At 41.3% G+C, this 18,725-nt stretch overlaps 1 protein-coding gene across 1 annotated transcript; it reads left to right on the forward strand.

Annotated features, from left to right (window-relative positions):
- Positions 1-732: 732 nt before the first annotated feature.
- rnaset2l (ribonuclease T2, like) lies at positions 733-17,615 on the forward strand. The gene is made up of 9 exons (XM_079676626.1): positions 733-790; positions 5,666-5,892; positions 6,844-6,911; positions 7,431-7,488; positions 10,080-10,147; positions 10,427-10,540; positions 10,673-10,721; positions 10,977-11,051; positions 16,769-17,615. The coding sequence occupies exons 2-9, from the start codon at positions 5,689-5,691 to the stop codon at positions 16,937-16,939; spliced, it is 807 nt and encodes a 268-aa protein (XP_079532752.1). The 5' UTR covers positions 733-790; positions 5,666-5,688; the 3' UTR covers positions 16,940-17,615.
- The last annotated feature ends 1,110 nt before the right edge of the window (positions 17,616-18,725 follow it).

Consider the following 18,725-nt stretch of genomic DNA (forward strand, 5'->3'; position numbering starts at 1 on the left):
CTCTCTCCATTCATTCTAGTGAGCAGAGAGTGGGAGCTCGGGAGCGGGGCTTAGGGGCACATGCTCTTTGAGCGCACATACGGTAATTCTGCTCTGACAGCCAGGCATGCTGGGTAATCTGTGACGTTTCACTCTCTCAAAAGTTGGGCCATTTTGTCTCTTGCGCCAATGAGCAGCTCTCATAGGAAAGAACGAGACCCCGCCTCCCACGCTGTATCCAGTTCTTATTATACATCCATGGGCAAAACGTAGCTATAGCTATATTCACAAATGACCCTCTCAATACGTGACATGGATACAATATGTGTTCCTATTCATATAATGACCAGTGTCCGTGTCACGTGATCGCAAACTTTCCCAATTATTTTTAGTGGAAAATCATAAATTGTGGGATAGTTTGTCCGTTAAAACGCTTTTTGATTACATTTCTAGCGAGAAGTTTATATTGTACTTTAAAATCTACGTGCTGTGGATATGTAGGATCTAGAGTTTGATAGATATCCATGATGGTCTTGAGAGGGTTATTTGTGAACACACTACGTTTTGCCCTGTGGACCAACGTAGCTATTACACGTTTACTTGTGAGACTGGGTTGTTCCTGTTATTACTGCAGACTTGTTTGTCCTGTGTGTGGTAATACAAATTAAAATTGAATCTGACAGAGGAAGTGAAAGAGTGAAAGCTGCCAGGTGTGTTTCAGAGGAGAGTGTGTACTTCCTCTTATTAACAACGCATGAACATACACACACTCTTGCTGCATCACTTCACTCCCTTCAGGTCGCAGCGTTCGGTAAGTCTCATCGTGCGGACTGATTAATTTTTTACTTGTTATTAAATGTTATGTATTGCTAACTTTGCATTCGACGTCTTTATATGGTTGAATATCATTCATTAACTTGATTTAAAACATTACATTGCATTTAGCTGAGGCTTTTATCCAAAGCCACTTACAATAAGTGCATTCGACCAGGAAGATACAACCTTGAAGAAAACAGAATCATATAAGTTCATCAGGTTTCATAGAGCCAAACATTTCAAGTGCTACTCAACTGGCTTTGGATAAGCCAGCCCTTTATTAGTATATAAGTGCTTTGTTAGTAATTCTATCTCTCCAAGTGGAGTCCAAAGAGATGAGTTTTCAGTCTGCCCCGGAAGATGTGTAACATGATAAACAACTAATAAATTGCATGTATTATATCTTTAAATTATTTTCCACAATTTATTGCTGTATATCTTCTAATCTTATATATTTGTTTTAATTTTCAAAAGCAATATAATTTGCCCCCCCGCGTCATCTGCAGGAAACAGCGTCTGAGGGCATCTTAATATTTAATAAACTATGAATGTTTCATATCCATGTAACGGGAAGAAACTCAGCTAACTGATCTTTTTTTTTCAAAAAAAACCACAAAGCTAACGCTCTGCCTCTGAATTAGCAACGAGCGGAAAAATGCTAACGCATTACTGCACAGAAACTCACTCATAATCAGTGTTGGGACTAACGCGTTACTGTAACGCAACTACTTTTTGCGGTAACTAATAGCGTGACTAGTTACCTATTCCCATTAAGTAACCCCGTTATAGTTACTGTGATTTAAATGGGTGCGTTACTACGTTACATCCTGTGATGGAACTGAACCGAATCTCCCTGCGGATGTAACTTACAGGCGAATACAGCGATGTCCTCTCACAGCACCATGGAAAAGTGAAAGTAACCAGAGAGGAGTGATGATTGGTTAACGCGGGGTAACATTTCAGGGTAAGCTAATCAGAGACAGAGTTGGGTGGGTCTTGCCTTATGTGGAAAATACACACACACGAACACTTGCTAATGCTAACACACACACACACGGCAACGCCCACCACCAGCACACACACACACAATGGCAGATGCAAGTATCAGCGAGAGCAGCAGCGCATTTACAACTTGGAGATATAACCACTATTTTCAATTTGTGGGGATAAAGGACGCAAAAAATATTACGGTCAAATGTAAACTGTGTGCAGGACGGAAAGCATTGTCCACATCGAAAAACAGCAATGCCAATCTCCTGAAGCACCGAACTAATGTACATGGGGCTATAAAACTAGTCGCCAAAGACCCCACCGTCTCAACCACCGGCAGTGACCCAGATGGAGCAACACCATCTAAACAGCCAAAAAACGAATTTTTTAAATCGCACTTTTGTGTTTTATTTTTCCACTATTTCATAATGATAATTGCCACAATGATCGGGAGTTGTCTTTTCTCTTGTGCCACAGAACAACACAAAAACGTGTATGTTTATTGTTCTTATTTTTAAAGTAAAGTAAAGTAACTTGTTACTAGTTACTTTTATAATTTAGTAACTAATAAAGTAACTCGTTACTTTTTGGAGAGCAGTAACTATAACTATTACTAGTTAGTTTTTAAAAGTAACTTGCCCAACACTGCTCATAACACCCTTATTACTTATCTTAACTGCACGTCCAACCCATCGATTCGCATCGTGAGAAGACACAGAATCGATAGGTACATACATTATCACTCTATGATAAGAACTCGCGAAGATATTAACAAGAACAGACATCAAAACATCTGGCGCTAGGTAGCTAAAAACAGCAAAATGGCTTACCTTGGTCGTTGTCTGGTCAGAAGTGGTCTTCAATGGCATTAAAACAATAAAAACGCAGCTGAAGTTAATCCATAGGTTAATCCAATGTGTCTGTGACACTCCGAAATGATTTCTGATAATCCAGAAGCAATAAACCTGCTTTTCCGTTTCCAGATGTCAGAGCGAGAGATAGGCTCGCTCTCATGCAAAACTGCGTGCACATAGCTCTCATTTCTCAATGGTAACGTGTGTGTGTGTGTGTATGGGGAAATTCCCATTTGATTCTATTGGCTCTAACGGTCAGAAAGAGGTGTCAATCACCAAAATCGACCAATGGGTTCCAGAGAAACGGTAAAAACGCCCATTTCCACCCAAATCACCTCAGAGGTGGAGTTTTTTTGCTAAACCTCTCTAAAAAGGTCAAATATCACTTGTTTTGCATCAATCTTGATACAGGGTTCTTATTATATGTTGTACTCTGGATTCCTAAAGCTTTTAGTGTACCTTACCATCATCCAAGGGTAGTTTTTACTATAAGTAAAAAATAACTTTTGGACGGACACTATTATTTACAGTGTTTTACTATGTTCAATCTGAATTTTCTTTAAAATAAAAAACATCTATATTGATTCTGACTTTCTTACATCCAACTCACAGGTTTATCATTACTTTGAGAAAAAAGATGATTAATTTAACCCTTTTAGAAGGGAAGATATGGTCATTTGTTCTGGGAATGTCATTTTCGAGCCTGAGACCTGGAAAACAGGCTCGGGGCTTAACTGGTTAAATATATCATTTTTTTATAATATTAAATATTAGTCAAACATTTTTCTGTAGTTATATATTTAGAAAGATTTGATATATTTGAAATAAACGATTTGTTTGTTTGATTACATTTTGATGCCAATACTTTTATTTGAAAGGTCCCATGTCATGCTGGTTCTTACCCGTCCCCTTGTGTGTTATGAAGCTTTCTCTGCATGTGAACGGTCTGCAGAGTCACAAACCTTCAAAGTACACCCTGTAGGAGTAAAACTCTAACACAGAGAAGACCTGTCTGTGCTGCCCCAGAACGCCTCGTTGGACATTTCTCTTTTTCCATTTTTTCGTCCACTCATCAGCCTTATCTTTTTTTCTCAGCCGCGGCTCCGCGGATCTCCGCACACACACACACACACACACACACACACACACACACACACACACACACACACACACACACACACACACACACACACACACACACACACACACACACACACACACACACACACACACTCTGAGCTCAGGCTGTGAGTGTGTGTGTGTGTGTGTGTGTGTGTGTGTGTGTGTGTGTGTGTGTGTGTGTGTGTGTGTCTGTGCTCAGGCTGAACTCTGCGGTGTCTCGCTGTCTCGCAGACCCCACGCAGCAACCAGGAAACAACACCAGTAATCCAGCTCACACTTACCTCATTCACACCAACGCAACTCCGGTTCAAGCTCCGTGCTAGAGCTTTTCAGGTTCAGAACCGGTTCTTCGGTTTAGCTCCGGCTCTTTTCACACCGCCCAGTGTCCGAGTGGTGCTGCCTCATTGCGTCATCGTTTGCGTCATGACGTAACCGTTTTGCTTCACAAAGCCAAACCGCGCGAAAACCCCTCACAGCTGACACCGACAGCAACAACAATGGCCGATTGTGCTCCAGCTTCCTCTGTACCTCTTCAGAAGACCAGATCCGAGTAGGTAGCTGGTCTCTTCAGTGGACCGCTGCTGCTTGTTAACTTTCTCCATTGTTGTGTACAAACTGGATAAAACGCCGGCTTTTTGTTGTTGTTCAGGAGTTGATCCCGCCCCTGATCCCGCCCCTGCCCCTGCCCCCGCCTCGACGTAAGCGTGACGTATGCGGTGCTTTTGCTCTGGCCGGACAATTCTTTGGTGCTCGAAATGAACCGGATTCCGGAACTAAGAGGCTTCTCTGCTGCGGTGTGAAGAGGAAAACCCGGTGCTTTTCAAGCTCCAGCTCCGAACCAGCCCTGAAACACCGTTGGTGTGAATGAGGTAACTGTCCGCTCCACGAGCCTCAAAGGGCGGAGCAGCGAGCCCCGCAAAGTCCCGCCAACAAGGCACCCAGACCCCACGCAGCATTCTCATCTGTTAGTCATTACTGGTGTCATTTCCTGGTTGCTAACAAACGCCATTGTAAAACATAATCACTGATGTTCAGCTGTAACGATGGTGGACTCAACAGAACAGAGTGGGCGAGCTGACCAATCAGAGCACAGTGGGCTCACAGGGAGGGGGGGGGGGGCAGGAGCTCCAACAAGCCGTGTAGGACTGAGAGTGAATACACATACCGATACCATACAGAGATGCTGTATGAGAAACCAATGTGAGTTTGGAACATTGAACATTGTAAATCTACTCTAGTAGACCTCAACAATTGAATTATGATCAGTAGAAATGGCCATGACATGGGACCTTTAAGTCATATAGGCTACTATAAAATCTCAATTTGGAGGATAGGGCTTGTTTTTCAAAATAAAAGCCACAAAGCGTAACTGTTTACCTCCAGGAAGCTCATGAGGAAGCATATTTTTCACAATAAAAGTTGATTTTGTACACTTAAAAGGAAGTAACTGAATACTCACAGGAAGCTCAGGGTTTTAGACTAGTTTTTTTCAAAATAAAAGACCCAAATAGTTACCGTGTCCTAACAGAGGGTTCAGGAAGAAGCTCGTTTTCAAAGTAAAAGCCCAATTCAGATTTTGTACACTTAAATGAAGCCAAGAAAGATGCACGTTTTTCAAAATAAAAGCCCAATACAGTAACTGAATACTCACTGGAAGCTCAGGGTTAGACTTGTTTTTTTTCACAATAAAAGACCCAAAGAGTGACTATTTCCTTAAAGCAAAAACTCAGGAAGATGCATATTTTTCAAAATAAAACCCGCAAATATTGAGATAGATACTTTATTGATCCCGATTTGTGAAATTCTTTCGTCACAGAAGCAAAACTGTACCTTGCTGTATCTGTGCAGAAAGTTAAATGTGTTGTTTTTAATATTTTATTGATGAATGTTTGTGTTTTCTTCAGTCCACACACATATATAAATAGAGATGTGTCGCTCAGTGCTGCCCCTGCTGGTGACTCTCAGTCCTGCACTCCTCCTCCTGCTTCCTGACTACACAAACACACAGGAAGAACACTGGGAGGACTACAAATATGGACGCCAACAAGACTCAGAGCTGCCCGACAAAAAGCAATTCTGCTCCTGGAAGTGTCTCCTGTTCACTCTGCAGTGGCCCGGAGCTTTCTGTCAGGTGAGACATCGAGAAATTAACTTAGAATAAAAAGGGAAATTATATTAAATGTTTCCTACGATATAAAGAGGAACATATGAAAGGGAAGTAAACAGGGGATTGTGGAACTAAAGGGGAATACATGAGGTATATGGCAAGGAAGGACAGAGGTGTTAGTAGTAGTCAATTAATGGAGATTGGGATATGTCTCCTTTTTTTTGTTTTTCAAAATAAAAGACCCATAAAGTTACTGTATCCTAACAAAAAGAACAGGATAAGGCTTGTTTTTCAAAATAAAAGCCACAAAGAGTAACTGTTGCCAAATAGGAAGGTCATGAGGAAGCATGTTTTTCAAAATAAAAGCCCAATTGAGATACTGCACACTAACAGGAAGCTCAGGAAGAGGATCGTTTTTCAAAGTAAAAGCCCAGAAGAGTAGTTGTAAACGTAAAGGAAGCTCATGAGGAACCATGTTTTTCTAAATAAAAGCCAAATTGAGATTCTGTACACTTACAGGTAGCCCAGGAAGAGTTTTTCAAAATAAAAGCCCACTACAGTAACTGAATACTCTCAGAAAGATCAGGAAGAAGCATGTTTTTCAAAATAAAAGCCCAACAGCGTAACTGTATGATTAAAGGAAGCGTAGGGTCATACTTGTTTTTCAAAATAAGAGCCCCATAAAGTAGGACTATCCTTACAGGAAGCTCCAGGTGATGCATGTTTTTCAAAATAAAACCCAGAGAAAACATCGATAAAGCTAGTGCTATAAATGCCTAGGAAATGTGAGCACCAGAATGTTCATAACTGTGTGTGTGTGTGTGTGTGTGTGTGTGTGTGTGTGTGTGTGTGTGTGTGTGTGTGTGTGTGTGTGTGTGTGTGTGTGTGTGTGTGTGTGTGTGTGTGTGTGTGTGTGTGTGTGTGTGTGTGTGTGTGTGTGTGTGTGTGTGTGTGTGTGTGTGTCTGTGTCTGCAGTCTCTGCATCCACCGTCTGTCTGCATGATTCCTCCGAATGTGAACAACTGGACGATCCACGGTCTCTGGTAAAGACTTCTTTATTTCATTATTATATCTATCATAGGAATGTATCACAAGTCTCATTTCATTATATATATTTCACTCTCACTTTCTGCCTTCGGTTGAATCTCTCACAGTTTCAATTCACGCCTAGCTACTGCAACTCTCAGACAGAAGGGTTGACCATTGTCAGGCAATGATCATATGACCTTAGGTTTGTAATTAGCATGTATGGCCTGTAATGTAAATTCTCCATCTGAGACCTTTTGTCTTTTTCCTGTATGCAGTGCTGGTTGCTCTGTGTAACATGGTCAGATGTCTTCAGCACACAGTGGTGCAGGTTATCTGTCCTTCCAGCTGGAAATAAGATTGATTCTGTCAAATACTATTTATTAAATAACACAACTTTGGTTTAAACTTGTAGATTTGTTCTGTTCTTACCAGAAGGTGATTAAGTGTGGAATTTCCACCACGATATCTTCCCTACAGAGTTTCTAAATAAAGATAATGATCATGATGTTATCTCGATGCTGTGTTTCCTGCAGGCCTCAAGGCGTGATGACCTGCTGCAGCTGTTGGCCGATGTTCCAGTCTGACGTCCAGGTGAGTTCGGACCAGACTAACACCTGGAAACAATGTTAGACACACCGAATGCTACAGTTTCCCCCTTAGTTCTAATGAAGGTCTACTGGCTTGATTTCTGAAATTCTTTTACGACGAAAACTGACACCAGAGGCCTGTACTACGAAGCCGGATCTAACTCTAACCCTGACCGTTTACATAGCTGCACCTGCAAGGTGAATACAGCTGGTAACAGAAAAAGTGTTTGAATGCGTACATGAACAGGTTTATGATATCACTGCCCCGTCTAAGACACGAGTGGATCTGACTTTAATTACATTTGACTCGAGTGTTTCGTCAACTTAATGTGTTGCTTCAAATAATACTTCTGCAGACAGTATGTGACACTGTGAGTGTTGCACGGCCAGATACGGCTCAGCTGACTCAGATAAGGAGATATATGATACATTATGATGTGATATGCCGTGGACTGTACTTAATGTTACTCTGATCCGGTTACTTATGTTGTGGCAGATATTTAATTAAGCTTTCTTAACGCTAATGTTCTAATAGTCAGATTGCTCTGAAGATGGGAGGTGATGTTCTATTAATGTTCACGTTCACACAGTAATGTGTTTTCCAACGAGTTCTTCTCCGAAACAGCTGACCTGACATGTGGTGTACCACAGGGCTCGGTTTTAGGGCCGATTCTGTTTTTATTGTATATTCTTCCCATGGGACAGCTAATTAGCCAGTTCCAAAATGTCTCCTACCATCTTTATGCGGATGTTATCCAGCTGTACTGCACCTTCAAAAACTCTGAGCTACACAAACTGTCCTCCTTAACTAGCTGCTTGACGAGCATCAAACAGTGGTTAAGTGAAAACTTTCTCCAACTTAACTCGGACAAGACAGAGACTCTGATCATTGCTCCAGAAAACCGGATCCCTCTTATTAGCCACCACATGGGTAGCCTTGACTCGTCCACCCAGTCAAGTCTTCGGAATTTAGGTGTTGTTTTTGATTCAACCATGTCATTTAAACAACACACTAAAACACTGATCAGGAGCTGCTTTTTCCAGTTGAGGAACATCTCAAAGCTGAGAACCTTAGTATCAAAGGTGGAACTAGAGATGATCATTCATGCTTTTATTTCATCCCGCCTAGACTACTGCAATAGTCTCTTTACTTGCCTGAGCCAGAAGGATCTTCATCGTCGCAGGTTGTTCAAAACTCTGCTGCAAGGCTTTTAACCCACACTAGTAAAAGAGCGCACATCACACCAGTTTTAGCAGAACTACACTGGCTCCCAGTCAGTGTCAGGATACATTTTAAAATACTAGTCCTCACTTTTAGAGCTCTAAATAATCAAGCCCCTGCCTATATTTCTGAGCTGCTGAAACTTTATAATCCTGCACGTTCTCTTAGATCCTCTGACCAATGCCTGCTGGTCATTCCGCACACGCACTTTAAAACCAGAGGGGATCGAGCCTTTCAAGCAGTGGCCCCCAGACTGTGGAACGCGCTGCCACTTTCCTTGCGCACTTTAAACTCTGTGGAGCCTTTTAAAAAGCAGCTGAAAACCTTGTTGTTTAGACAGACTTTTAGTAAAGGTGAAGGTTCTTTTTGACAGTTTGTTTTATGTTTTGATGTTGTGTTTTGATGTGTATATGTAGCTGTGTGTTCCTTGTTTTACACCATGTATTCTCCTTTTTATCGTGATCTCACTGTGAAGCACTTTGTGAATCCTTTCTGTGAAAAGTGCTATATAAATAAACTTTACTTACTTACTTACTTACTTACAGTCGGTGATTTTTGCCGGCCGTCTTTCCTGCAACGGCAGCTTTTCTGTATTTCCTTTCTCCTGTAATATGACTTGATCGCTTTAAACTCCGCACACTGAGCTCTGATTGGTCAGCAGGCGGTGCTTTCACTGAGTTGATCTCTTAGCCTACAACCTAACCTGCTCCGGGGCAGGTTAGCCGCTCAGCATAAGTTACCATGGAGATCTAGCCTGCTAAAAAGAGAACCAGCTTCGTAGGACCGGAAACCCCGAGTTGTCCCTGAAGTTAGCCGGCTAGGAGAACATCCGGCTTCGGCGTACAGGCCTCTGGTTCTGATTATGTGAATGTCTCCAACCCTCATCAGGGAGATTCCCCTCTGAAGCTTTCAAATAACTCCATCTCAGCCTCTTCGGATCTTCACAGCCTCTAATATTGACATCTGCTCTGCAGTCTCTGTAGAAGCTTTAAAAGAACAACTGAAGACCCATTTGTTTACATTGGCTTTTGTTTCTACTTCAGATGTGTGTGTTCTGTTCTTGTGTTTGTTCCTTTCAGGACTCTGTGTTTGGTTTTTATGGTGACCTTCATTTCTGCCTCATGTGGTGATTGTATTCATGTTTCTGTGGTCTTCGTTTGAACTTTTGTTTTTTCTAATGAAGCACTTTGTGAATTTTATTTCTGTGAAAGGGGCTTTAAACGTCATTATTATTAATACTGTAATAAAAACTCTCGTCCTGTGTTAGACATCCAGATGTTTCGCACGTTGTTGTTTACGTCGAGGAAACAACAGAACATGGGTTATTTAAATATCATTTAAATAAAATACTGAATAATACGTCTGTGTTTCAGGAGCTGGAGGCGGAGCTGAACGAGCACTGGCCGTCTTTACTGAAGAGTCATTCCAGCTTCCACTTCTGGTAACACATGTGACCCAAAACATGGAATATAGTGTGAATAACGCCTGAAAAAAGACCCTGATAAATGCATTAAAAACGGGTCTAAAATACATGAAAAAAAACCTGAAAAATGTGTGAATAAAAGTTTAAAACGTCAAGAAAATGGACAGAGAACATTAGATTATTGGGGTTTGACATGGAATGTGATGCACTGTGTGTGTGTGTGTGTGTGTGTGTGTGTGTGTGTGTGTGTGTGTGTGTGTGTGTGTGTGTGTGTGTGTGTGTGTGTTCGTCTGTCAGGAGAGACGAATGGCTGAAACACGGTGTGTGTGCAGCGTGTGTCGAAGGGATGAACTCTCCGCTCAGATACTTCCAGATCAACCTCAAGCTGAGAGCACAGTTTGATATCCACAAGTAGGTACACACACACACACACACACACACACACACACACACACACACACACACACACACACACACACACACACACACACACACACACACACACACACATTGAGCATTGCAGTAAAGTTGTGTTTCCTGCAGACTGCTGGAGGACGCTCACATCTCTCCGTCCTGTGACCGGCCGTACAAGGTACTCTCACTTTGAGATGTTCAAATATCAAAAACACTTTCACTTGTTTTACAGAAAAATATGTGTTTGAAAATGAATGTTTTTTTATATACTAGACTAGCTTTTCTATGAGACATATCATGACATACAATTCGTTTTTTTCATAGTTTTTGACATATAATACTATGCATTTTGTGTGTGTGTGTGTGTGTGTGTGTGTGTGTGTGTGTGTGTGTGTGTGTGTGTGTGTGTGTGTGTGTGTGTGTGTGTGTGTAGCTCTCAGAGGTCCAGCAGGCTCTGGTTCCTCACCTGGGGGAGAAGCTTCACATTCAGTGTGTGACCGACGAAAAGGTGATTTCCCCTCAAATATTAATGTTTATTGTGAATAAAATCCAACAATTTTAAATAAATGTTTGCAAGAAATATAAATATACCAACAGATATATATATGTGTGTTCCTCAGAGTTTAATGTGGAAGAGCTGTGCAGTTTTAGAAGAGGTCGCAACAGGAAGGCAAAAATATATACAAAAATATACACTCTCAAAAACAGTGGTTCCCAACCTTTTCAAGCCGGCCCCCTAATCCGGTTCCCACCCAGATTGGTATAATCAATTGTATGTAGTTGGTCAAACGTTACATTTTCTCTACTAATAATAACAAGACAAAAAGATCCAACTATAATTGTATATTTTATTATGGATTGAACATGAACTAAAGTGCTTGTATTGGCAGATGGTCCTGTGCCACTGTGAAACAATGAGGCCTAATCGATCCGGTTCTTTAACAGTATTTTATAGGTTATTTTTTAGGGGAAAAACTAAACAAATTAGAAACAGAATTTACATTGATTCATTTTATGTATAGTGTGGATTATGGGCTGCTAGCAGACATAACGTACCTGCAGTGGTGATAGTAACTAAGTAGATTTACTCAAGTACGGTACTTATATTGAGGTTCTTGAGTATTTCCACTTTTGCTTCTTTGTACTTCTACTCCTCTACAGTTCAGAGGTAGACGGTGTACTTCTACTCCACTACATGTATTTAATACCTTTAGTTACTTTACAGATGTGGATGAATGATGTGAAATATAATCAAGTGTTAAATCAGACTTTAGTTCCACCTGGAGTAAATCCACAAGCTACCCTGCAGTATACTACTTTTACTTAAGTACTTGATCTGAATTCTTTTTTTTTTGCACTTTCATTGTCGTTACGTAGTACAGGTACTATGTAACGACATGGTTCCTCTGCATTTGACCCATCCTAGTGTTAGGAGCAGTGGCTGCCATCATGAACGGCGCCCGGGGAGCAGTGTAGGGAACGGTGCCTTGCTCAGGGACACCTCGGTAGCACTTGGTCTTGCCGGGACTTGAACCGGTGACCTTCCAGTTGCCAAGCCAAGTCCCTATGGACTTCGCCACCACCGCCCTCCTTACACGTAACTGGAGCAACAGAACTCCGAGTTAAGGAAGTGGAAAACGGTGCATTTCTCTGTATGAATATGATGCCTTTCGGCCAGCTGATGGACAGATTGCTCGTGTTTCCGCAAAAACACTTATGGCAAACGAGCATTGAACACATCGAGCTCTGTAAATTAGATTGTCACTTTTGAACGTTCTGTTCTCCACACGGCAGCGTGCATTGCTTCAACGGACACGCTTCCCATTCACTTTGAATGGGGTGACGTCACACTTTGCCGAACTGCATTATGGTTCCGTCGCGTCGCTTGGCCTCCATTGCTCGCTTCGAAAGCTTTGACGGAAGCGTCAGCCAATCAAATCATATGGCAGTGTAAGCGTCAGCCAATCAAATCATATGGCAGTGTAAGCGTCAGCCAATCAAACCGCGTGCTTGTGTGTCCGGGGCGGGAGATTAATGTGATTGGTTGTTGGTTGCGTGCCAGACACACCCACCGGCAAGCGTCAACGCACGCTGCCAATTGGACGCTGCGTTAGATGTCAAAGGAGATATATTCCTCATCATACTTTGTTGGTTTGGGCATTATAGCTGAAAGGCTTGTCGTGGGCTCGTCCACTTTTCTTTTAACTGCCGTTTGTTTTAAAAATGGGTACATTTTATGGATTTTACGAGCAAACAATCTTTGTTTACAACTTCTTCCAAAGCTTCACTCGCCCCCCCTGCAATAGCGCTGCGCCCCCCCCAAAAAACAAGCTAAGATAAATAGATAAATAAATAAATAGAAATCTAAACAAACAAATGAACAAATAATAATAATAACTAAATAAATGAACAAATAAATAAACAGAAATAATAACCACATAAATAAATAACTACAATGCAGTGTGAGACATAAATAGTCATTTGATTTAATAAAAGGTAGGAAACTCAAATATGAAAATATCTCCCCGAAAAAACTTCAAACCCCACAATGCTTCACTTCGAAGAACAGCGTCACATACACAGCCAAAACCACTACAGCGATCTGATTGGCTGCTTCAGCGGGAGGAAACTTCCTGCGTTCTCTCTTTATATCACGGTGTCAAACCAGGACAAAGACAGAAGGTTTGACGACAGACTTTTCACACATTTAAACAAATCATTAGGGCTCACCTTCAGGGCGTTCGGCTGTAAATGTCAGACAGTATTTAAGTGCGGGAGGTTTTATAGTCTGGACGACCCGCTGTTTGTAGAGTGATAGTAAAGTGAAATGAGTGTGAATGGTTCTGGCAAATTAAACTTTATAACATCGTTAAGAGTTTATAAGGTCGTAAATGTTTTACTGCAGCGCTGACTCACAGCTGGGGAACAACAACGAGGGGAACACTTCCAAAAAGCTGCTTCACATTTCTTATTTCAACAAGGGAGTGTGTGTCTCTCATTTTGTCTGTCTTTGGTGTCTCTGTAGTCATTGTGTGTCTCTATGAACTCATTGTGTGTCTCTATGAACTCATTGTGTGTCTCTATGAACTCATTGTGTGTCTCTCTGAACTCATTGTGTCTCTATGAACTCATTGTGTGTCTCTATGAACTCATTGTGTGTCTCTATGGACTCATCGTGTCTCTATGGACTCATCGTGTCTTTATTGACTCATCGTGTCTCTATGGACTCATCGTGTCTCTATGGACTCATCGTGTCTCTTTACTGTCACTTGTTTTGAGCTGAAAGAGGTTCTGGTTCAGATTATAAAACAAAAGGACAGGCAGCCGATGTTGAGGCAGAAGCTTTAAACTCACAGAGGAAGCTCCTGATTGGTCATAAACCAAAAACACATTAACATGTTGACCTGAAAATAGCGCTGGAGGGAAAGTCAGAGGATTACCAAAGTTTTTCCTGAAGCTGCTCATCAGAGGTGGGAAGTAGTGGAGTACAAATACTTTGTTACTGTACTTAAGTACATGTTTCTGCTATCAGTACTTTACTTCACTACTTATTTTTCTGACAACATTTTACTTTGACTTCTTACATTTAGAACCCAAATACCTGTTTTTAGTTCTTACATGTTGAACACAAATACCTGTACTTTCTACTTCTTACATGTTGAACCCAAATACCTGTACTTTCTACTTCTCTCATTTTCCAAACAGGCTGGTTCCTTTAGTCTGAATGTGTGTTTGGTGGCGTGATCATTATTATTTAGAGTCATTGCGTGCCTATTGATTTGAACACGATCCGTGTATCCATCATTTCCTGGTCTTCTCTAAAGAAGAGGGACCAATGGAAACGTTGTCATGTTGCCGTTGGTCACCATGGAAACATTCATTAGCTAACAATGACATTATTGTTCTATTAATATAAAGGGAGGTCAGGTACTCTTTAAAACAGCTGCTAGTTATGGGTACTTTTTACTGAAGTACATTTCAAAGCCTCTTTACTTTTACTTGTAAATCTTTCCGTCCCTAAAAAGGTCAACATTCTCAGTAAACAGACTGAGACCGCTCTGGAGGATCTGAGCGTGAGAATATCTCCATTAAAAACATGTCCTTCTGAATTAATGCTATAACTGGATCCGTCTTAGTGATGTCCAGCAGTGTCTGGAAGAGAAAGAATAAAACCTCCATCACTTCAATTGAATCTGACATTTATAGTGGAAACTGATCCTCCACGGGATAATGACATACTCTTGTTATTAGGCGCGTTCACACTGCAGTGCTTTTCCCACAAAGGTTCATGAGAACTCTTTAGTTCTCATGAACTAAGTACAGATCGCGTTCACACCGGAATAAGTCCCTGGGGGAGGATTAGGCAAATGAAGCCGCTGACTTCACTTCTTCTTCTACTGCTTTGGGTTTACTGGCAGGCAGCAACCCGCTTACCGGCGTATACTGCCACCCGGAGTCCCCGACCGGAAGTCTCCGGAGTTAGGGACCGGCTTCAGTAGAAGCTGCTGGGACTCCCAGCAGCTTCTACTGAAGCCTTCAGAGTAAATCACTAGAACGCCGACACCTCCTCATCTCCACCGCTCCCATGTTTTATTTTGTGTTGCCATAAGTTAGTCTCTCTCCGTTTGTGCGCTAGGCTAATGCTAATGCTAATCATGCTAATGCAAGGATAATAAAATGGCGACTTCACAAAACTTTTTGGGAGTTTTACGGGGCGTGGTTTGCATTCCGCCCAGCCAATCAGACATAGGAAGCTTTTTCTCCCACGGAAGTACCTACTCTCTAGCAGGGACGGAAAAGGGGGTAAAAAGGTTCTTATTAGCCGCGTTCACACCGCAGTACTTTTCCCACTTTAGTTCCGATATAGTGAAATGTCGCGTTCACACCAAAAAGAGCCAGAACTAAAATGAGTTCATGAGAACCTTTTCAGTCCCTGCTAGAGAGCAGGTACTTCCTCGCATTAGCATGATTAGCATTAGCATTAGCCCAGCGCAGAGAGACTAACTTATGGCAACACAAAATAAAACATGGGAGCGGTGGAGATGAGGAGGTGTCGGCGTTCTGGCGATTTACTCTGAAGGCTTCAGTAGAAACTGCAGTCCCCAACTCCGGGGACTTCCGGTCGGGGACTCCGGGTGGCAGTATACGCCGTGAAGTTGTTTGCGGCCTGCCAGTAAACCCAAAGCAGAAGAAGAAGAAGTGACGTCACCGGCTTCATTTGCCTAATCCACCCCCAGGGACTTATTCCGGTATGAATGCGATCTGTACTTAGTTCATCAGAACTAAAGAGTTCTCATGAACTAAGTTCTCATGAACCTTTGTGGGAAAAGTACTGCGGTGTGAATGCGCCTATTAACTAATTTTAGTTCCGGCTCTTTTTGGTGTGAACGCGACATTTCGGAACTATATCGGAACTAAAGTGGGAAAAGTACTGCGGTGAACCTCCTGATCAACATCAGCTCAGTATTGTGGGCTTTTGTCAGAGCCATTACAAAGTCCTAGTATCATATGGTATTAAAGAATAATAAAATGTTTAAAGAAAGTTATTTATATAAAGTTTTAAAGATAGTCATTGTCTAGTGTGCCATACAAAATAATAGTTTGTTATGAAGAGGGATAAAAAGCCGCAGTATGCAACAGTCATGAAAAAGTCATAGTATAGTGGGCCGTAAAAAAAACAATATTTACTTTTTTAAATGTCAACTATAGTAGTGTTAAAAAGTAAAATACAAAAAGTAAAATATTTTAAAACTAATGGTAAAGTGTTCCATAACAAGTAATAAAAAAGTCAATGTAAAGTACGTTGCTATGTCAAACCGGAAAAAGCTCCTGAATTACAGTAGCTAGTATTAAAATGTTGTGGTAGTAGGCTAGTAGTAGGTGTAGTTATAGTAGTTTAGCAGTAGTAGGGGTAATTGTAGAAGTAGCAGTATTAGTATTAGTAGTAGTATACTAGTATACTACTACTAATACTACTACTACTACTACTAGTAATACTAATAGTAGTAGGTAGTAGCAGTAGTAGTTGTAATAGCAGCAGTAGTAGCTTTAGTAGTAGTAATAGTTAATGATAGTAGTAGTAGTAGTAATATTAGTAGTAATAATAATAGTAGTAGTAATATTAGTAGTAGTAGTAGTAGTAGTAGTAGTAGTAGTAGTAGTAGTAGCAGTATGAGTAGTAATAATAGTAGTAATAAACATGCTTCTTCCCCCCCCCCCCCCCAGGAGAGGGAGGTATGGTTCCAGGTGAAGGTCCCGCTCTCTCACAACCTGACAGTGGGCTGTGATCACCATGGCAACACTAAACCCCCCCCCAACGGTCACCCCTGCCTCCCCGACACCCCCTTCTACTACTTCCCCATCGACCACCAGCAGCCCCAGACCCCCTGCGGATAACAGGGGCGTTCCCACATGCTCTCCATCATTACAAGTTTTTTTTTTGTAAAGCTACACGCCGAAACATAAAGCTTAAAGCAGAGTATACGGTTGGATAAAACATGACGTGAGTTATAAATGTTGTCTTTTGGACTTTAATAAGCTCTGGAAAAGTGAGGATAACATGTCCTAAAAATAGGAGACAGACATTTCAAAAAAGTGTGGAACAAATGATAAATATCTCCCAAAAGATGAGTGAAAAATGAGTATGTTTTTTTGTTTTAAATTGTGAAAAATGTCAAGAAAATATGTACAAAATATATCTTAAAAAGGGAGAAACAAAGTCTACCTTTACCTATAACCTTGATATGTTATCCATTATTAAATGTGTAGAAATGTAATGGAAGTTATTGTTGAGTGTTTGACCTTCCTTTAAAAGCCACACGCCAAACAATAAAGTTTAAAGCAGAGTATTCGGTTGGATAAAACATAATGTGAGTCTTTTGGACTTTGCTAAGCTCTGGAAATGAGGGGATAACATGTTTTCTAAAAATGTGTGAAAAATAGGTGAGCGAAATGTCAAAAAAGAGTGGACATTTTTTAAATATCCCCAAAAGATTTGTGAAAAAAAAAAGAGTACTTTTTTTGTTTCAATTGTGAAAAATGTCAAGAAATTATATAAACAGTTTTAAAGGTCCCGTGTCATGCTTTTCTGGTTATCACCCGTCCCCTTGTGTGTTATGTAGCTTTTTCTGATGTAAACGGTCTGCAGAGTCACAAACCCTCAAAGTACACCCTGTAGGGAGTAAAACTCTAACACAGAGAGCCCCAGAAAGCCTCGTTGGACATTTCTCTTTTTCCATTGTTTACTTCTTGGGTATAGTGACGTAACGTAACGTAACGTAACGTAACGTTTGGACCAATCCGCGGACTTCCTCGCACACACACACACTCGGCGGGTCGTTGCGAGGCTCGCTGCTGTGAGGAGCGGGACACTGTGAGCCGGCTCGCTGGTGCTACTTGACTAAAGGATGTGTGTACTTTTGCCATCTCTGCTCAGTATCAGTCGCAGCCTGTAAACTTCATTTAAATCATTTTCATCCCTAAAAAGGTCAACATTCTCAGTGAACAGACTGAGACCGCTCTGGAGGATCTGAGCGTGAGAATAGAGGTCTGAATATAATCTCAACAGAAGATCAGCAACACACCAAAGCTTTAAAAACATATCTAATTGCTTCAACTCATTATTTTGCAAATGCTATAACTGGATCCGTCTTGGTGATGTCCAGCAGTGTGTGCAGAGAAAGAATAAAACCAATAAAATCCCTTTAACTTAATCTGACATTTATAGTGGAAACTGATTCTCTGTGAATCTCCTGATAAACATCAGCTCAGTATTGTGGGCTTTTATCGGATCATATGGTATTAAAGAATAATAAAATGTTTAAAGAAAGTTATTTATATAAAGTTATAAAGAAAGTATTTGTATAGTGTTCCATAATAAGCAACAGCGAGCTGAGCGCTGGTTCCAGAGGCAGAGGACGACCACTGCTGCGCTTCAAGGATGCCGTAAAACGTGACATGAAGGCCCTGGACATTGCGACGGATAACTGGGAGAGGCTGGCGGAGGACCGGACGAAGTGGCGCAAGCAGCTGCGTGAAGGAGGTGGTGACAGACTTGACAAAGACTGGATTCGTGGACTTGCTCAAAAACGTGGACATACTGTATCTCTCTGATTGCACTGTACAATCTCTTGTAGATTTTTCTTGCCAATAAAAGTAGTAGTAGTGTAGTAGAAGTAGTAGT

Source organism: Notothenia rossii, assembly GCF_949606895.1.
Source record: "Notothenia rossii genome assembly, chromosome: 4".
NCBI lineage: Eukaryota > Metazoa > Chordata > Actinopteri > Perciformes > Nototheniidae > Notothenia > Notothenia rossii.

Bases quoted from the DNA above. Each gene is read 5' to 3' on its own strand.
- rnaset2l (XM_079676626.1), top strand. From the start codon at position 5,689: ATGTGTCGCTCAGTGCTGCCCCTGCTGGTGACTCTCAGTCCTGCACTC. The intron at 5,893-6,843 runs GTGAGACATCGA...CTGTGTCTGCAG, and splicing joins GGCCCGGAGCTTTCTGTCAG to TCTCTGCATCCACCGTCTGT. The intron at 10,148-10,426 runs GTAACACATGTG...TTCGTCTGTCAG, and splicing joins CATTCCAGCTTCCACTTCTG to GAGAGACGAATGGCTGAAAC.